The 22394-nt window shown below is 37.4% G+C and overlaps 1 protein-coding gene across 1 annotated transcript in view; it reads right to left on the bottom strand.

The window, feature by feature from the left end:
• SORCS2 (sortilin related VPS10 domain containing receptor 2) overlaps positions 1-22394 on the bottom strand; it is a 523925-nt gene that overhangs the window by 102689 nt on the left and 398842 nt on the right. The window contains exon 4 of the mRNA XM_041402743.1: positions 44-208. Coding sequence (XP_041258677.1) covers positions 44-208 — 165 coding nt within the window. The remainder of the gene's footprint in view (positions 1-43; positions 209-22394) is intronic.

Below are 22394 nucleotides of genomic sequence, written 5' to 3'. Positions count from 1 at the left end.
CAATTCCTAAATTTCAGAGAAATGCTGTATCTTCAAGCCTTACCTTGCCTTCCTTGGTATAAGCAAGTACTTTATCTTCTTCTTTTGGGTGAAAAAGGAGAGTTTCCACAAAGAAAGCAATGGGTTGTTTCTGGAAAGTGGCTCCTTCATCTGTGCTTATGAAAAGGCTTTGGTCACGGTCATTATGGGAAGAGCTTACAAGAATTATCTAAAAGACAAAAACAAGAAACCTTCAGAAGCCTGATTTCTCTACAACAGACAACACATCCTTATTTTTTTGTGTTACTGTCAGATTTTGTACACACCTTACCTACATATCAAAATTCTGCAGACAAGAAACTCAAATCCTAAGAGATAAGGATTGCAAGATTTTATTAATCTTCCCTGACCAAACCTGTGAATGTTACATTCTATAACTTCTCTTGGAATCCACACCAAACTGATTGTCCTCCTCATCTCTGCTCAGAATGAATGCCTTGGGTTTTGGTGCTTGTACAAGGCTCATGAGGCCATATGATAAAAATCTCCAGACTAATGTGAAAAAAAAAATGCTACTGGTAATGACTTATTTTAACACATCCATATAAATACATCTCTTCATCCAGTGAGGCTACTAAATGTAAAAACAATCATTGCCATAGCAGAAGAATGACAGAGGAGAAAGAACTTCTTTATAATATCTCTCAATTGTTTTACCATTTTCCTCTTCCTGACATATTTTGAATAAAAAGGCAATTCACTTTGATGCAGAAGAATATGCCAATATATTATCTGAATTTCTTTCTCAGGTCCAAACAATGCCTTAACTCAAGCTAATATCTTGAGCTGTTTCCTAGTGTGATCTTTACATTAAGCTTTAAGCAACAAATTCTCCCCACATAATTTAGTTAGAATTTCACTCATTTCAACTCCTTCACCTTTTGCTATAACATCATGGTTCTAAAACTGACAATGTGAGTCCATTTTGGTTGTTTTTCCAGATCAAAATGGTCCAGTTGGCATTCAAAAATCAGCCTTTAACAACTGATAGCCTGCAAACAAACTAGATTTTCAAAGTCCAGCTGGGCTCTCTCTAGCTCATACTTCAAAAACAATTTAAAAAATCCTTAATTCAAAATGGATTTAGAATATTCAGCAAATGGTGCAGAAAACACCACAGAATACTGATCACTGTGATACAGTGACTGTAAATTGCTTACAGAGATAAATGGCAATGAGTTATGCAAACAGAATCACAATAATGTGAATAATAATGTGAATACAGAGAATGAAAAGATATTAAAAAAAACAGCACCATTTTTATGTAGTCACTTTTTTGGAGCAGAGCTGAAGTTAAAATTTGGAAACTTCTAATGAATTATACAGATATGACAGCTGGGCTGAGTTTTTACTGCAGTTGGTCTTGGGAGGAAAACTATAAATTCAACAGTTACAGATGCTCCAATTTGACAAGTAACTTAAGCATGTGCACTTTTCCTTGAAGCACATACACAGTGGCACTAATTTCAAGGGCTTTCATATACCTCAAAAGGGGCACTTATTGAAGTACATTGTTGAACATGAGAGACAACTGCAGATACTTCAGGGTTCATGGTCCAGTGCTGAAATCCCACACTAAAGCATACATTAAGGCAAATCTATTCCATTAGCTGCGTGACTAGGTCAGTAAGAAGAGCAAAATAATAACCCATTACACTGTTATAATCTTGTATTTTTTAATGATATAAATGACATTTTTATTGGAAAGCCTCTATAAATGACACCTTCACAAATGCCTTCTCTTATTTCTACTGTATCCAATGGCTTTCTGTCTCTTGGGCTTTTGGTCCCTTCAAACAGTGTCTGTTTAATTCATTACTATCTACACTCCACCAGTAGCTGCTGGTGGCCTAGATACAGCATTCAAAGATTCTTGTGACACACTCATTTATTAGGTTTTCTGCAGTAAGCATGGCATGAACCTGAAATTGAATGTGGTGCCATGTGCTGCCCTGTCCCTGTGCCTGCATCTCAAGGGGGAGTGAAGAAATGTTTATGCCAAACACAGACATTTGCACTTTCTTGCCAGACTCCTGTCTGTGACTTAGGCTTAAAATATCTATTTTCTCTTGGAAATAAATAAATTCAAACTATTTTCCTGCTGAGCAACAGGAATTGTCTTTCCTGCTGGTTTGTGACCAGAACCTAGAGAGAAGGACCTGGTCCCCAGAAAAGGCATGAACTGCACTTGTACACAACAGGAATCTCTGACTACAGAAATACTGTCTTGCTGCCTTTTTTTTTTTTCCCTGACCCTATAAATCTTACACTTCCAAAAATATCAAAATTATGGCTTCAAAATAATAAAGGAATGAGATTCACAAAATAGGGAGTGGTTTTCACTGTTAATGAGGCTTAAATAGAGGCATGGCTAAGTTTCATAATGTGGACTCAACAGCACTGAAATCATAAGAAAAATGCTTGTTAAAATGTAATGCAAACACATTGTGATATTTACTAATGCTGTCTTTCAAAAATACTATGTATCTTTTGGAGTTAAAACTATTTTTAAAAATAGCCTAAAGATTGTAGACTTGCAAGCATATATGGCAGGGTTGCTAACTATTCTTTCAGTCACACACGCACACACCATAATTCATTTAAGTAAATATTTTTGAATTTCACTCAGTGTTGTGATTTATATTTCAATAGTTTAAACTGGTCATTATGTGTCAGACATACAGATTTCCTCCCACAGCTAACACACCGGGTGCTCGGACTTGCCTGCTGGCTAACACTAGTTATTTAGGAAAATGCTCCAGAGTAAATATTGTATCCACATTAGATGCTTTCCACAACAAGTTTTATTTACTTTGTAAGTGGAACAAGTAGCAAAAGCCTCCTGCAAGCAACTGATGAAGGGATGCAACTGGGACATACTGTCTGGAGAGCCAACTAGCAGTGATGGCTTTAACTCAAAATAAACTACTTCCTTGAATAACTGTGTATTTAAAAAGCAGAACAGATTTTAAGCACAGATAAATTTGAGCTCCTTATAAACATTTTGCGTATAATTTCTCACTCCTGTGAGATTCTTCTAATATTTTTTTAATTGTAACTTGATATTATGTTGTTTATCTCAGACATCAGTACTTAATCTCCATCCAACTAAATAAACCACAATAACATATGTATACATTCAGGACTTATGTAAGTCTACAGCTGCCAGTAGCTACACAGAAGTAAAAAAATAATATTTCAAGGAGATAAACACCCCTATGGATTGTAAAGAAAAAAGAGCAGAAATAGTATCTGTTATAGATGAACAAAGGGAAAAGGAAAAAAAAATCCAATAATAAAGAAAAATACCACACCATGCCAATATAGGAATTAAACCATTCCAAAACTAAAGAAAAGCCATGCTTTTCCTCATTTCAGGAAAAGTCAGCGAGGCAGGAGTTAACAGAAAAGCTAAATAAATCTGAAAATAACATAATTAAATCCATTTGTTTAATCTCTCTTTCAAGACTGATTGGCCAATATGCATGTCTAACCATTCCTGCTATGAGTGGAATCACAATCTGAGCCCCAAAGAATGAAAAGATTCTGATGGCTTAAGCTACAGTTCTCTGCATATCAGACTTTTTCTTTCACTGCTACCATGAAGATTTGGAATAATCACAGTGATTACTCGGGAGTCTTAACTGTAGATTTGGCAGCAATTCAAAGCTATGCTGCAATTTCAAGTGGCAATAAACAGAGGATATTAACATGCATCATTTGCACTGTGTCTGAAATATAACCCCCCTCCCCTCAGTTTAGGTCCAATCAAAATTTAAACTCAAGACAAATTTGATCTTAATCAGCACTTTCTCTAAAACAAGGCAATTCTCTAACATATTACAATTGTGCTGTCTCTTTCAACTGCAGCAACTGATCTTAATTTTAATTGTAGCTTTTATTTTCCTTTCTATTTCCCTAGTATTATAAAGGAAAAAATAAAAAGTAAAAATGCCCATGATTAATAAATTTTTACACTCACAGCATCTGACTTGCTATAGGAAACTTCTGCAGTAAGTGGTGAAAGATGAGACACTATTTTTTAACTCTATAATCCTCCATAAGTACAGAAATCAGCACTCTATGCTGACCCTGGAGGAAGAAACCTCCTTCGGGCAGAATAAGAAATGAAAAAAATATAGAGACTCTTCATTTAAGCAGACAGCAGACATGCACTGAGAAGCCAAGCATGGCCAGGAAGAACCTATCCTTTCTCAGCACCCCCAGTAGGCTGAACTCCCACTGAACACAGAGGATTCATCTCTGGGGATGCAATCCTAAAGAATGCTGGACCCACTCCAGGGAAAAAGCCCTTAATGATGTGAACATAGAAGCCATCCCCACCGAGGTCAAATAATTTCATAGAACACTTCCAGGAGGAGTCATCAACCATTACTCTGAACAACATCTGTCCAACATCTCATCACCCTCACAGTAAAGAACTTCTTCCTAATACCCAATCTAGATCTGCCCTCCTTCACCTTAAAGCCATGAAGAACATGCAGTGCTAATGCCTAGATGAAGGTGCTCAGCTAAACTGAGACAAGGCTGCTGAGCACAGGGCATCACCTGGTGACACCATCACAGAAACCTCTGTGCCTACACAGTCCTGATGGGAAATGGCCTTTGTGCCAGTACTGCCAGTCTCAGGGCAGTATTCACAGAGCTTCACAGCACTGCAGTCACACCCTCAACAGTTTTAAGACTAATTAACTCATCTGTTTGTCTTGGGTTTACAACTTATGTTATTCATGTTTTATTAGATACACTTGGCTGAGAGAGAGATTACTAAAGCTCCTGGTCCCACTTGTAAATGAGATGTTGCTTCTCAGGCAGCATTCATAAAACACACAAAGTGGACTGCAAAGGGTTATGATTTTTATTTTGGATGGTATGAGAGACCTGATAACTGAAGAGTGGCTAAATGAGAGTGAAATACAGTCCCTTTACTCTCAGAGTGATGAAAAACAATACCTAAAAAATCAACCCAAGGTCATTCCAAGCAGAGTAAAATAAAATGTCTCCCAGATAGCAGTTTGATCTTGAAGATTTTCCCTGGAAGATGCATTACAAAATCACTCCTCACAAATGTTAAGTTAGAAGTGGACCTAATAAGTCTGCTTCTGTGTCCAACTGAATTGGTGGAATACATATAGAAAGGAATTTACATACACCCCAGAACAGTATTTTACTTTTTATGTTAAGCATTCACAGCTTTCTCAAGAATAGTTACTGTCTCTTGATGAGTCCCTTTTAAGCTGTCACACAGAAGCACTTCAAAACAGCAACTAGTCTCTAGGAGAAACACCATAGGGGAAGGGAAAATGGGAATATTAAGGATGATTTCTGAGAATTATTTGCTACACTAATCATATAATCTCAGGACACAACCAAAGGCCATCTGAAGCAATCCTGGTGGAGCTAATAGAAAGCATGTATCACAGTTTCTTCTCCCCTGGGTTGTGGTCAGCTCATTAATCATTTGGAATATCACAACAGAAGGTGCAATATTTTATCTAGTATCAGCAACATATTAGGCACTTCAGGATGTGCAATGAATATTTAGAGGTCAGGATCTTAAAATAAGCTGGTTAGCAACTGGAGCAGTTGGTAATATATAAGACATACTGAAGAGGGAGTGAACATCAGAGTTAGAACCTTAACAGAAAAATGTATTCCGAGTAACTGGACAGAGCACAGTTGGCTTACACTGCACCTAGACAAGCCTGAAATAATATAATCATATCATAAAAGAAAATAATTTTGAAATAGTTGGCTTTCCCTTAGGGCATTCACCATACTGAAATCAAGTTTAAGGGCAATTACACATCATAATAATGAATGCCTGCAGGGAAACAACTATGGATGTTCTGACTGGTGTTGATGAACAGACCGACAATTCTGCCCTATTGGCAACCTGTATCTACCTAAATCAGCCAGATCTTTTGAACTAAACACTTCAAAGGGGCTGATGATGCCAAGCCTCTAAGGGATACCAATTACAACTCAATTCATCAGTCTCTTTACTTGGAGAAGGGTAGGGATACACAAGCTGATCCCAATTCCTCCACAGGAACAAACCTGATGCATCTATAACCTGCTAGAACCAAAACATCATTGCCACTTGACTACCATGACAGTGCAAATTTTCTTGAGAAATGCTCCCTTCAAAAGCATTTCAGAGCAGTACCTCATGCTGCCTGAGAATTCAAAAAAACTGGCACACATTAAGCAAATTAGGAATTTCTGCAATGTACTGAGAAAGGCATGAATATGCCAAAGGTGACAGTCACAGTAAAAACAGAAGAGTCCTTTGATCTTCTTGCAAAGTCTAATGTTAGCCTGGCTGTTGCTAATTCTTCAGCAAAAGTGATCATTTGATGTACCCCTTGTAGATTCATACATCCAAAGAGGGCAAAACTTAATGTTGAGATGCTTTGAGGGGTGGTCCCCATATTGGTTTGTTCAGATATTCAAAAGTTTGGGTTTAAATTGATGCACTCCAGTGTACCAAGAACTATGGTCCTTTCCAGTATGCTCTAATCAGTGGTTTGAGAGGGGAATAACACTGGGGAAGGCATAGCACCAATTCTTGTCACACCAGGGGAATGTTCCCTAAGCTGGTTTTATATTGTCCATGAAAAAAGAAAAAAAGTACATTTTATGTGCCTCAGAGGAAAGAAAAAAAAAAAAAAAAAGAAAAAAAAGAAAAAAGTAGTATTAAAAGCAGAAATGGGCAAGTTTCACTCTTTCCCACCAATATTTCCACAAATATTAGTATTTACCAGAAAAAACAGGCACACACTGATCTTTTTAGCTTAGGCATTCACAGATTAATCTAATTCAAGGAGTTATTTTGTAGACCTCCAACTAAACTGCAAATATTTTCTGCCTCAACACATCACAGAGCAAAAATATAAAACAATGTTTCCAAACAAGATAATGGATGCACAACAAATGACTGCAGTATGTGATTTGATCTAAATTAATGAAGAAACAGCTCAAACAGGTCCTAGCCACCAGCCATTAATTTGTCAACACCAAAATCTGCACTAAGCTCAAAGAGAAATTACTTGTATGGTAATTAGTGATAGGGAGAAAACATGAAGGAAAAAAAGCAGTTGTGGTGGCTAAAATTATTAGTCATATAGGATTGCTTAGGACCTCATCATCTTCTGTAACAGATAAATAATTTTCTGTCTTAAAAATACTAAAGGTATGCCTTTTGGTCCTTTACTATGAATCTCAGCCTGTTATAAGGCTGTATAAGAATTTTCTGGGAAGACTATAAAAATGAGTTCTCAAAACATTGCTCTGGGGAATCTCACTTTGCACAGTTTTCCCCCTCCAATCCCAAATACTCATCAGGTGTTTTCACAGGCAAAGGTCTTCCCATAATGCACCCAAGACATCCCTACACCAGCTGAGCTATCAGCTTCAAGCACACCTATTCCTCTCTCTCCCAGCTTTATAGAGCACTTCTTATGGAGATCAAAGTATTTAATGACTCTGCCACAAGTTACAAAGAATAAGTAGCATTTTCCAAACTTGTAGGTAAGAAATGTGTATGTGTGTGAATATACACATTTGCAAACACAAACAATGTCAAGCAACCAGATGGGCCACCTCCAAAGCTGCTGAATAATCACTGAGAGCTTTGAAAGGCTCAGTGACTGGAAGTTCCTGAAGACTGGAAAATAATAAACATCATGCCTGTCTTAGCATCATCTACAAAGTGCTTCAGATGTGTCTCACATGCATTTTGCTTTTGCCCATTTCCATACCTAAAGGGGCAGCAGGCACTAGGAAATGAGCTGTTAAAATCCTTACCCTTCAGGAAGCATCTGATTCCTTCTGAAAAGTGTAGGCACTTGCCTGAAAGGAGGTTTGGGCATAGTTAAAGATTGAACAGGTTCTCCCCTATACCACCAGGGAAAAAACAAACCTGGGGGAAAGAGCTGCTCTGAGCAAGTCTTTCATACTTAAGTCACAACAGATTATGTGGATTTGAAGGAGAAAATGGGAGACAGAAAAAATGGAGAGCAGCAGAGGCAAGTGCTAGAAAAACAGTAATTATTTTTCACTTGAATTTGGCCATATCTCCATTATGTAGGCTACAAAGCTTAATTATAAAAGCTCTTGCTATTGAAATATTTCCCCTTATCTTTGATATCCAGTCCAAATGGACTGGAAAAAACCCCTTGAAAAGCAGAAATAAAATGTCTTTTAAAGTAATTTTTGGTCCTATTAGGGTGAATCTCATTAATAGTAAAAGGACTTCACTGAAGAATAGAGCTTTTATATTCAGAAGCATAGAATACTGCTGTGCCTGATTGTAGTAGCACTGCAGATAATAAACCTTTCTCCACTGGGGCTTAGATTTTTTGCAGTTGTAAATTACCCATTTGATATTGAGGTAGGATTTCAGCAAATACACATACCTGGTAGCCGTTGTCCTAGTTTTCTCTGGGTATACTTGGGAGTGGTGTTGACTGGTGCTTTTGGAAGAGGATGTTTAAAATATTTTTTCTATTGAAAAGCATATTTTTTTCCATAACTGAAATGTATTGCTGAAATCAGATTTACGAGCATGGTTCCTAGGGCCCATGAGAAACTTAGGGGGAGGGAACAGCTCCCTCTGGGGATGCTCCACCTTATGTACATGGTTAGAAAATATTTGTTGGGGCAGAGATACTGTCTTTGTTCATTAGTTGTTAGAGCATTCATACATGTGATTGCAGGAACAAGTCCTGGCCTCATCCCAGTTGAATGCTGTGATTACAAAACCTTAGGCAATTCTGTACATATTCTCACACATATGAGAGAGAAAAGGTTGCACATCACCCAAACCAGCTCAGAAATAGAAACAACATACTCTTGCTCATTTGCTACATTGGAAAAATTTAGGGGCAAGTGTTGTTGTTTCTATCTTTGTTCCTAAGAATGTTATTTTGACTCTTTTACACTACATTTTAATGAGTAGTTTAAAAGTGAACACATACATTAATAAATTAATGAACAAACGTTTCTACTAATACCCTTTTCTCCTTTTACTAACATTTAATCCTCCTTAAAAGCTTGTAATAAAGCAGGCATTTGTTTGCTTGTTATTTTGTTTGGTTTTAACATAATATTTTACTGGAAATGGAAAGTTGAGGAACTTGGCTCCTAGCAGTGTGTTTAGAGACAGAAAACATCTAGGAAGATTTCAGGAGCTTTCCCTCCTGCCAAGAACATTGCTAGAGATTCAGCTACAAATTATAGCTGATATGGAAAAAGAAAATCCAGGAAATATTGTTATTTTCCTTTCTAAGACAAGCAGCCACAGAGAGTTCTAAAAGCATGAGACCAAGGTTAGTCCTGGAGTTACGATTCTGATCCCAGTCTGATAGAACTCTGCAAACTGACCATTTTGCAGACCCTGGGACTGAGCCATCTAAAGCAGAATCCAAACAAAACATCAGCCTTATCACTGCTTTTGCCCTTACAAAATTTTGCAGTGGTTCTTGAGGCTGTAACATTAATGTCCTATGAGATTTCACATTTATCACAATCTCTCTACATTTCCCATCAATACCAACAAGATGGGAATAAAAATAAGTGTCCTTCAAGTGGTGTTAAAAGATGGGTGCCTGCAGTGTGGAAGATAACTTCTCAAAACAGCAGATGAGGGACACAACTAGGGAACACTCCCTGCTGGACCTCCTGTTTAGGAACAGGGAGACTGCTGTGATCACAAAATTATAAGTTTGTTGTTCTTGGAGAAGCATTTTATGACATTTGGAAGAAGGTCATCATGAGGTTAAAAAGGGAGAAAACTGGAAGGGCCAAAGCCCAGCTAGAACTTAATCTGCCTAATGCCATAAAAAAAAAAAAAAAAAAAAAATTTGGTAGCTTTTCTTGCATGTTTTGGTTTTTGGTTTTTTTGTTCCTGTTGGCATTAGCCCTGTAAATGACACTGTATTTTCTTATTTTTATAAAATCCTTGCCAGTATAACTGGCCAACACATCTTGTTATTCACCTCTTATGCTTTAAGCCACTGCAGCCTGGGACCACAGCTAGACATTGACAAAAAATATAAGAATGCTTGCAGACTTTTTATTGATTACATTTGAGATAATGCTCCTAAAAAGTTGTAAGCACCATCAAATCACCATAATACAACACAACTAACTGGGTGGAGGCCAGTGTGAGCAAGCCAAAAAGTATGAGACTTAAAAAATGAAACACTGGGATATATAAAGAGCCTCTTTCACATAATTAAAAGTTAATTAAAAACTCCTAGTATAATCTATATCCAGAAAAAATGGCCTTTTGTCATTTCTTCAAGTAAGTTTCCTGAAAGAAGCACTCATCTGAGACTGCAGTCCATTCCAGAAAAGTAAATAGAAATCACAAAATAATCAACAGCCTGTCCCAGGGGGCATACTAATTTACTAACAGTTCTTGATAATTTATTGCAAGTTAAATAGTTCAGTGACATGCAAGAGAAAAAAGGGGGGGAAAAAACTTGTTTATTCTCTTGCCTGACAGTGTCTCACACTCAAATCTATCTCGCTTCACCAGCTTGTTCCTAGGCATTTCTTTGAGAGAATTAATAAGTGGACAAGAAAATGTTTGTAGAGAAATAGACTACAACTTATTTATTGTTACTGAAAATAAAAGGGTTATAGAACTCCAAAGGTACCAAAGATGACATATTTACAACCCCACAAAAAAACCCTCAACCCACCCCCATCCCCTCCAATATGAAAAAAAAAATCTCACCCAACCAACCTCCCCTGAAAACCAAGAGAAAAGATAAGCCTCATTCAAGAAGCAAGACTGCCCAGGGGGATGGCTAGTTCTCCCAAATTGCCTCTGAACAGACCTTCGTGATCTGTGAAATAATTTACCTTGGATGACTAAACAATATATTGTATGTTTATGCAAAGGATCCTAATAAAAATGTTTCAGGAAGAATAACCACAATTTCTGAGTTTTAACTGTATAAATCCAGGTGATGATTTGGCATGTAGGAATAACACCAATGCTAGCATTCATAAACAAAGCAGCAAGAAGACCCCACCATCTAAAATGTGCTCATCATGCCTGTAGTCCCAGCTAGGTTTTCAAAGGGCTTCAGCACATCCATTTTTCTGTCAGCCTGATTACAAGTTGCCCAGGGCAAGACTCTCGCCTTGTTTCCCATCTGGACAGTGCCGAGCTCAATCATACCTTCGCCTGTAGGTGCAATAATGGTAAAAGTAAACAAACACAGCTGCAAAGAGCAGACTGGTCACACCCAGTGCTAAGAGCAGCTGAGGGTTTTTTGAAGCAATTTTTTATTTTTTAACCCCAAATGAGAACTTGGTGATTTTTAAAGAAACAATAATTATTTATGACAAATTAATTCAAATGAGCTACACACTGTCCTCATTTCCTCTGTCATATTCAGAAAGCAGCTCCACTAATTTCATTCACTGTACTACTGCTGATACACTAGTTGTGTGATTTGCAAACTGCTCAGCATCAGAAATTCCCAACTGCAGCATCGTTTATGCTTTCCACAATTTTTAGAGATTTAAATCTATGCCTACAGAGAAGCCTGGGTCTGCTTAGCCTCCTATTCTGAGCATCTTTTCCAAGGTTTATCACGAGGAAGAGTTTTCAGTATCCCTGAGCTACAAATGTGACTTTACAAACAACCATGGCTGCGGGTATTAATGCAAGGCTCGCTGTGATCTGGGCTGTTAGAGCAGCTGCAGACAAGCAGAAAGAGAGCAAAAGAGAACAACACAGGTTCATGCCCCAAGAACCTGAAGTGGCACCATGCTAACAGACAATAATCACTTCGAGCAATTGAGAAGCTGAACTGTTCCCCTGGAAAACATGCTGTGACAGAGAAATGTCAGGTTGCCAACAGCCAGTTGAAACAGGATGAAACAAGAAGCTGAAATTATGTTTTTGGAGTGTCCTATATAATTTCTGCAGAATGCTGAATTCTTGCAAACTCTCAACAACAACACACCCAACCTGTCAAACCTCAGGTAAGATGTGTTCATCTGGTTCCCATCTCTCTCTCTCAGTGACACTGAGGGACTGTCAGGTCCCTCTGCTGAGCAGGGCACAGGATTCTACAGAAATCCAGCCAGGTGGGGTAGCTACAGCATGATGTCAATATTTTTCTAGTACAAAACAATTGTTTACTTCTTTCTTATCCACATTCAAATTTACAGTGAGTGCATATATTTAGTCTTTCAGTCCTGAGAACTCAATTTGTCAATTCAGATTTAGGCCATAGCTCCTTACAGAGCATGGAACCGACACCTACTGCAGAAAGACACTTTGCAGGGAACTGGGACCATAAGGTTCAACATAGTGCAGATTTGGTTTCCAACTAAGACTTGTTCTAGAATAAAGCAACTTCCCACTGAAAAAAAAAAGTCTGTCTTATATTGAGACACTTTTCAGAAACAGGCAAAAGCTAAATTCTGCAGCCTACCTCTATGTTCACACTCTAACTTATTAACCAGAAGTTGGTTTCTACCACTAAAATGAACAGTCTTTACATGTCTGCAGAACTTTGGAAACATTAATGAGATACAGATATCATGATTTCAAGTTTGTATTGTCATTACTGTTCAAGATTTACCATGCTTAGGCTGGGAATTTATATATTTTGCTCCTCCAACCCCCAGGTACATCTTTTGATTTCTCTCCATTACTCATGTCTAAGTTGAACTGAAGTTGACAAACTATTACTGAAGGAGAAGGAGAATAAGAGGAGAAGGAGCAGTGTAGGTTATAGGTAATTTAAATATGCATCTCCATCAAAAGTTGCAGTTAAAGTGATTTCTTGCTGCCCTGTATCTTTAGCATATCTGGGCCTCCCAGGGAAGCATTGATTCTGTAGTTCCCATTATGTAGCTCCATAGCAATGGGTGATCCTGTGATACTATAACTTCCCATGAAAAATCGTTTGGCTTTATGTCAATAGTCTGCCTACATTTGTCTTCAGAATTTAGGAATGACTTAAGATTTATTTTAATCTATTCCCAAATCCTCTGCTATTTTAAATCAAAACAGTCAACTGTGACCTTTGCTAATCCATCCCACTATGCTAAATATAAGGGGGAAAAAACACCTTCAAAAGTTTCTGGGTACTTTTTACAATGTAGTTATAGTAAAAAAAATTTGTTGTGGATGGTGTAACATAATGGAAGCTGACAAGGTACAATAACTGTTTCCCAAAGCACACTGCACTCTGCAAACACACATCACAGCAGCAAAAACCACACAGCTTTTCCTCAACAAAAGATCTGTAATAAAATTACATGCTCACAAAGCCTTCCCTCTCAACACAAGACCCTACATCTATGCCAACTCTACTGTATGTTGAGATGTCTCTGCAACCTCTCTGCTGAAGGCTACACTCTTGAAAAGGAGCAGTAAAAAGCCCTGCCCTGGTCATAGACCAGAATATTATGATAAATTCCTTTATTGGCAGCTTAAACAGGATTCACCAGGTTATGATTCTTGGAGCCCAACAAAGATGTGCTGTGATGGACAGGCAGCAAAAAAAGCATTAGAGAGCCCAGGCTGTATTTGATATTCTCTCAGCAATTCAGTGTAAAACTTGGGAGAGTGTTTACCTCACCCCTCTGTGCTTTACAATACCCATCAACATAATGTAGGCAAATGCTCATGTGCATTGCAGGATTAATGTAATGGAATAAAAATATGCCTTAATATTGAACTGACCTTTGCTACAAATACTCCAGAATACCCTTACTTATATTTCTCCAAAAAACAGCTACACAGGTTTCATCCTCGGTGGGTTTCTTCTCATTTTCTGTGCTGGCATTTTGACCATTTAATGTAAAACTTTTGTTGCAATGGGCATAGTGTAGACAAAATAGTAACCACTGAATAAGAAAACAAAAAGTATTGTGAAGAGAAATAGACATCTGTACTGTTAAAAGGAGTCTCAAAAGCAGATTTTCCATCAAGTAAATGAATCTTCTACTCTTGCAACTTCATATATCCCTGTAGAAATGACAGAGGCAAATATGAAGACCTGCTGACGCTCAGTTTGACAGATGCAGATCTTTACCCTGAGAAATAAAATTTCTTGCTATAATATCTGTTTTAATCACATTTGCCAGTGTAAAAATTGTGGCTAAAACAATGAAGTCCAGATGTATTTTGGCCTTTCAAAAAAACAGAGTTGGAGGTCTGTACAGTCCTTCTTCGCTTTAATATAGGAGGTACTTTAGAGAAATAACTAATCATTCCTTATGCAAGGCAAGGCTGCAGAATCAGGTCTGCTGTGACCATCTGTTGAATTAAAACAATTTGTGATGAGCATCTTGTTTTTCAGAGGTGTAAGAATTCAGGCCTTTGAGCTGGTTTATCCTCCATAGCATACCAGCACTCAGTGTCTTTCATATTGTCAAGAACTACTCAATTCAGTGTGAGAAGTTAACACTTGTACTAGCATTGCATTTCCCCCACCCTACCTATTCTGACCTGAAAGTTAGCCAATACACCTATTTTTAGTTCTAGTATTTACCACTCTTCAGATTCTGACCACTCAGAAGGAAGATCTGAATCACAGCTCTCACCATTATATAAAACATATGAATGGACTGCACTTGAACTACTCAATAAAAAGGACTCAAAAGTTAAGGTCACTCCATCAGCATTGAGAGCTACCTGTGCTTCTGGGTGCTGAGTTCTGTGTCAGTTTATTGGAATTAATGGAATACAGACTAGACACAGTCTGATCACAGAATGCTTCTTAAAAATATTTTTCAAAGAAACATTTGTGCATAGTCTTGATCTGATGTTTTATTAAAATAAAAGAATACAAGACCATGAGTGCCTGTGGCAGATGGCAGAGAAGGCTTGGAGGTTGTTGGAAGTTGTTAGCATTCCCTTAGACCCAACCCCAAGAAAGGTTTGTATTCTGCAAGGACAGCCTTCCTCACTGAGTTAGGGAGTAAAAGGAAAGGAGAACTACAATACTCATGGAGCCCCACTGGAAATAAATAAATAAATAAATGGAGAATTTACAACTATTGCTGAATGATCAGAATTTTTTTTCTTCCCAATATGCTTTAAATTCTGAATAGCAGTTTGGAAAACAATAAGTATGTAACATGGATTGCTACCTGAAATTTTAATCTTGTAAAAAGACAAATGGACAAAATGAATGAAAATCAAGTATAAGCCTTACATCAAAGCAGTTCTAGGGTGTTCCATTACAAGAGTGAATATATACCACTGCAGAGAAATATGTCAAATAATTCTAAGATTTAAATTATTTTCTTTCTATTTACAGAGCAAATGCACTTACTAGAGTAATTTTAAGAACCTTTGAAGAACAGTATTTGGCTGCTTGAAAAATATTAAAAAGCCATTAAAATGTGGCATTTGTACAATTCACGCAGACAAAAACTGCAGGAAATCTTAACAGACATGCTGCCTTCTGAATAATCACTGGGAACACCAGCATTACTCACACCACACTAACTACTCCTCAGTCACAAGCAGCTCTAATTAAGGAATGATTGGAAAATGTGAAAATGTATCTTTTACTGGGCTACCAAAATTATTTTTTATCACCTCAAGAGATGCATAAAAAAGACTACGTCATTAATACACAAAATTTTTCTTCACAATTCATACTCTATACATAAACAACTCCATTTTCACCATACTGGACCTCTATTTGCCTTGTTTTCAGTAAAAATTATAGATATAGTCAGTCTTACGTGAGAAAAATACAGGTACATTTTTCCTTGCTCATGATCTCTTTACTCTCAGTCTTGATTATTTAATTACATCTACAGCAGAACTTGCTACATTTTACATGGACAAACCATTTTACATTTCAGTAGTAGTGGCTCTTAGTAATTCAACTCAGCTCCCTGCTATCCAGACACATTTATTTCTTTATTCTCATTACAGTGCTGAATTAACACATATCCCAACATTCAAAAAGGAGCAGCACTTCAGGTGCCTTGATCCAACAAATCTGAATTATTGACATGACATTGCTTCCTGAATCAAAAAGTCTTCCTTGTCAAAAGCAATCTGCAGTTCCTACAACTTTCTGCTGCTGCTCTCCCTTTCTCTCCCTGCTCTTGCACCAGTCTTGATTTCCCCTGAACGGATACTCGTCTTTTTTCAATCCCACTTAGCTTGGTCCTTCCCTGTTAGGTACAAACTGACACTCCTGCTCCTTCTAACTTTGATTGTCAAACACATCAGCTGTCTGCTCAGAAACAGCCACAATTAAAAGCAGTGTGATCCTGTATATAAGCATTTGAAGGGAAGGTGTCAAGAGGATGGAGCCAGACTCTGCTCAGTGGTGCCAACCACTAGATCAAGAGACAGTGGGAGAAACTGATGCACAAGAAATTCCATCTGAATGATGGGAAGAACTTCTTTACTGTGTGGGTGACCAAACACTGGAACAGGTTGTCCAGAGAGCATGTGGAGTCTCCCTCACTGGAGATATTTAAGAACTGTCTGGACACAATCCTGTGCCATGTGCTCTGGGATGGCCCTGCTTGAGCAGGGAGGGTGGAGTAGATGTCCCAGTGTGGTCCCTTCCAGCCTGACCCATCCTTTGATTCTGTGATCCTGTCTCAGAAGGCTAAAATACAGCAGTTGTATCTGAAGGACTTCTGAATACTTCTACAACTCTTTACAAACCACAGCATCTCAGAAATGTGAACACAGAGAAGCAGAGATTATACAATTTCAACTGTAAAAAAGCAAACAGACTGAAGGACAAAGGAAAAATATTACCATTGCTCTCCATTTTGTGAACTGGTGGAGAAAAAGAAAGATCTGCTTTAAAAAACCTCTTGCTACAGTAAACAAAGACATGGAAAAACACTGAGAATAAAGTAATTTCTTTTGTGACACCATGAATTTTCCAATTATGTCAAAACTTGTTACTCTAAGCCCTTAAAAATCTGGTCTTAATCTTAGGCAGTAAGAAATTTTGATCCTTTCTGTCCTTGCCTACCACCCCCCAAATCTGTTCCCAAAAGGATTCTATAACTGTGAAGTCTGTTGCAGAGCTGGGTATTAATGCAGGGCATTTTCTGTTTCACTCAAGAACTTGATACATAAACTTGATACTCAATACAAGAATACATCTTTCTTAGTTTCATACATGTATATATTTTATGGCAGCTAAATGCCTGTTCTCAACATGTCATTAATACCAAGCACCTGTAGCACAGAGACATCAGAACACCACACTAATCTTATGAGTAACAACTCATCCTTTCTATCAGATAAAAAAGAAGTAACAGTTTCTGATCTCAGATTACAGCTGTGATGTTGCTGATGGAAGAATATTCCATTTAATAGAACGACCTGTGTTACCTTTTGTTAGGGAAGTGTCAACTGTGAAATGCTTCATTAAAAAGAGAGAATGAATGAGCAAGACAGAAAAGCCCTTTAAGAAAGTTGGGCTGTCAGGTTTTCTCCAAGGGAAGTAACAGTTCTTTCCACACTGCTGTATGAACTGAATTATATTTGACATTTACTCCAACTCAAACCCACCTAAAAGTTACGCAGTCAATCAACATTCATTAGAGTCAAGCAGATTTATTAAATTGTTTTTCTCTTCTCTTCACACCCCCACCTTTACAGATCCTCCATCAGTAACTTTCCAACACAGCATGATGCAAGACAGTCAACTTTTTACTGAGCTCTGTGCATGGCACATTTTAGCTTAGTGAGCTTTATGAAGGTGGTGTGCACCTATGAAACTTCAGAGATAAGCTTAATTGAGGCAGGTATCAGTACTGGTACACAGCTGACACAGATGTGCACCACTGCCCTTTAGGGACCTGTCCAAGGCTTTGTGATAGCAACCCTCTGCTATCAGATATTTGCCACCAGGGGTTTCAGGGGAGCTCAAAAGCTGTAACATTTGCGATTCCTCTCCTGCCTCCCCAGCTCCTACCTCTTAATCAAGTTTTGATCAGCCATCACTTGTACAGCAGGTTGTGAACTTACAGATTAGACAACAGAACACACTCAGCTGTGCTCAAAGCATGACAATGCTGGTCTCAGTGCAGTGAACTGGGGATGTGACAGCATTAAGCTGTGCTCCTGTTCAAATGCAGGGCATGCTTCAGAAGGCCAGGTAACTGAAAAACATTTTATCTCTCTGTAACATAAAAAAGACAATAAAACCCTATAAAAATTATGGAAAGTTTTGCTGTGTGTCTTAATATTAACTCTGAGCACCTGATAGTGCTCAAATACAGATATTATGAGGCTTTCATTTGTTGGAGGAATTGATCTAAAAGGCAGCCTGCAACACACATGTAAACAGTTGAATCAGTTATGCATTAAACTATTGACACCAAACAATTTTAGGCACTCATTTACAATAAAAAGGCAGAGCAATTGCTGTATTTTTCCTAACTATAAAAGCCTCACAGTTTCATACCTTTTAAGTCTAGAAAAGGCCACTACAACAGTCTCTCATGGGAGGAACACTGCTGAAAATGCATGTGATAGTAATGTAAATTTCTAGCATCATTTTCACACCGGCATAATTTTTCTGGGTTGTGGATTTTCCCCAGATTTAATTACCTCTTTAATATTATGCTGCCTATACTTGCAATATTAAAAACACTATGATCTAAACCTTCAAAATGGGACAACTTTATTTCCTGTATAGGGTTCACTGCACGTCCCCTTTTGCAGTAAAATGTAGTTCACGACAAAAAGCAGAACAGTCCAAAGATCAAGAGGGACTGGTGAGAGTCATTCTAACACCATCCTACTCAACATCATATCAAACAAATCCACCATGGAGGGGGGGGGTGTATGAATACTTTAAGTTTTATCACAAGATATTGGGACACCATTAATGTCCAAGTAGCCTCCATTTATCTCTACACATTAATGGAATCATATTTCAGCTGAAGAAAGGTTATCATCTGTCAAGGAGGAGCATTAACAACTTTAGGAATTGCAGAGGCAGTGGTGGCAAATAAATTTACCTCACAAAATACTCATGGACTGTATTTCTTGCTCAAAGCCTATTTTCAAGCAATTTTCCAGTGCCATCAATGACATCAACAATAGGAAATACTTTGTTTATACCAGGATTGAAATACCCACTCTTTAAAACAAACAAAAAAAATTTCCACTTTACATAGCTCCTTTCTTTAGTCTGTGTCTCAGAAAACGAACTCTGTGCAACCAAAATATTCTCTCTGGCTTTAGGACAACAGCTGGAGGAAAAAAAAAATACAGTAAGATCACAAATATGTATGTCTGTCAGTTTTCCATCTGAACTGCTCACTAAACAACTTATCTGGGTTGAAATCCAAAAATGTTCCATTAATTTTAATGGAATGACTTTGGAATTAAACTATCATGGAGCACAATTTGCACAATTTGCTCCTTAATGACAGTTATTTGCAGAAGGGAAGCTGTTTCATGTAATCAGTCAGAGCACCTGCTTTTGTAATCAGCCTGTGGAATCAGACAGATTACATGATTACTACCAAACATTGTGCAGATACATTCGGAAAGAATTCATTGCTACTTCATAATTTTAATCAAGGTTGTAGAAAAAGACCCACTGAAGAAATAAAAATAAGGTTCCATCTCATCAGGTATTAGGAGGATGGAAGAGAAGCGTGACGTTTGCCTGAAGTCTGTTTCTGAAACAGATTTGAAACTTTTAAACCAATTTTTTTCCACCAAAATTCCAAAGAAAAATTAATCATTTTATAAGCTCCACATAGGGCTTGAGATCAATCTGCAATCCACTGAGATCATCGTTAATTTTAACACTATTTTAGAGTAGCAAGGGAAAAAGGAATTGGTAATGGACAGGATAACCCCTCAGACTCATGGTACAATACGAAGGACTTGTGTGGATGATGAAAATTAAGACAACAACCTCTTCCCAGTGAGATCTGCTAGGAGATTCTGCCACGGAATAGAAATTTTTACTAGAAAAAGTCGCAAAAAGTATAATTTTGGCACACCCTCTACCAAGTCACTGAGCATTTGTGCACTTTTTGTTTCTTATTTTAATTTCTAATTATGTTATAAAATAGTTTTCTTCAAAGACCATACTCAGTAACATATTTAACACGAAACAAGCTGAGAAATAGCATAAATTCAAAAATCTTGCAGATAGGAACTTCACATTGGATTTGTATAATAACTACTTCAGAAGAAAACAATTAGACTGCATAGCATGTAAAATGCTTCAGCATATCCATAAACAGACTGAAAAATCACTGAAAAAATAATCTGCAGTCTATTATCCTGATACACAGCAGCAATACTGAGAAGCAACTAAGATACCTGACAGTAAGACTCAATCATAACACTATTATGAATATTTTCAATATGAGGAACTTCAACATTGATTCAGTACCCTACATATTAAAAAAGAAGAATATTTGCATTTTGAATGTATAGTATGATTCAAATCCAAAATATTACAAGTTTCTCTCAGCAGTGTGAAAATAGCTCTGTGTGATGTTTGAACCAGTTTAGGAAAGTTTTTCAGTATTAAAAGACTCTTGGAAAACATTGGTTACTTTAAGCCTTTTAATAAAACTCCTCTAGTTATAAAGAAAATCCAAGAGTATTCTAACCTTTTTCCTCAGTTTGATTGTGGACTATGGCATGGAAGTGTTATTTTTCTGCACTTTTTTCATGTAAAAAAACCTCCAAACCCCAAAATTAAGCAAATGACAGTTCTCCAAAAGACAGATAAGCTTCCAGCAGTTGAATTCAGCACAGAAAAACTGAGGTGCTCATGCTTCCAGTGTTCCTGCATTATCTACAGTTTATCAGCTCTCCCAGCTACCTGGGGATTGAAGAGTTTCTGTAATCATAAACTTGCTAACTCTATTATACTAATGGACATACTGTCAAGCAGGCTCTTGGAGCATTAAGATGAATGACCATTTTGTCAATGAAAAAGCATAATGAATGACTTAATTTTTAAGAAGTTGCATGCATAATTACACATGCAAGTAGATGCAGACATGAGACTGCATCTCATGCACGTTTACTGAAGCAACAACTGAATTTTCATCATCACTATGGGCACAGGTTAGCGTTTTGTGCTTACAGATATCTATACACTTTTATATACACATGTTCCAAACATATGAATGAAGCCACTCCAGACTGTTGTTGGAAACAAAGCATAACCTTCTGGCTTTGTGTCTGGAAGAAAAGCTAAGAAATCAAGTTACATAGAATAGAAAAGGCTAAGATTAAGATAAAATTTCAACGCACATTTGATTGGATACCGATTTTATGTTTATAAAATGTAATATATTTCATCTGACAGAAAAACAGATGCACAAATATCAAGAAGAAATACAGATACAATATATTTTCCTTAATATTTACAACAGAACATCTTGATTTCCTCCATCAAAAGCATTTCTATGTTGACTACCAATCCATATAACACATTCCACCTGTATGATGAAACCACACATCATGCCCTGATGGAAAGAAACACATGAAGCATCACCATTTAATTAGATTGACTGAACACAATTCTATTTGTTTGGTCAGCAATGCACATACCTGCTCACATGGTTTATGTGTGGCTGTATTTGCAGTGTGCTCTTAGCATCACAATACATCTTTTTTACATTACCAAAAGAAACCAAATCTTGATGTGCTACCTCAGTATTTATTCCCTCCATATTTCTATGATTTCCTGCTATTTTTAGCAGAACTTGCTGGAACTGAAAATCAGAAAGAAATCATGAAAACATCAATTTTTCTTATTGCCAGATCTTCTGTCTGGTCTAGTGCTAGAGAATCCTTTCTCTACATCCACTCACAGTGAGACCTCTTGCTGGATGAGTGGATCCAATGAATCCAGTAGGTTTACTCCTGCATCTAGATGCTAATGTACACAACAAGTAAAGTCACTGAAACTGGGCTCCAACACGTTGTTTGTTCACAGTAAAATCCCATTTGTTTTCACAAATGTGTGTATCCAGCTCCTAATATCCCAGCACTCCTGTCCCAGAGATATGGACCAGAAATGCTGGAGCTGTAATTGCCAAAACTTACACTGAAGTTTCTTGTGCAACCTTGGCTCAGCATCTCAGGTATTCATCACAAATTAGCCTTTGAGCATTTGTTCTTGCATATCGACCCACATACCTTCTTCAGTCCCCTGCAAAAGATCGATATCTAACCTTCAAAGACCATTTACTACCTAATATTAAAACAACCAAGTAGCAGATACAGGAAATAAAAATTCAGTGTAAACTTTACCTAAAGCCAGCCAGAATTATAAGCAACTGAAAACTCCTGCATTAGGAAATAC

The sequence above is a fragment of the Onychostruthus taczanowskii genome, unplaced genomic scaffold (genome assembly GCF_017590055.1).
Source record: "Onychostruthus taczanowskii isolate IOZ18803 unplaced genomic scaffold, ASM1759005v1 scaffold2, whole genome shotgun sequence".
NCBI classification, from domain to species: domain Eukaryota; kingdom Metazoa; phylum Chordata; class Aves; order Passeriformes; family Passeridae; genus Onychostruthus; species Onychostruthus taczanowskii.
Note: the sequence above shows the minus strand (reverse complement) of the source record. Positions and strands in the feature narration are given on the sequence as shown.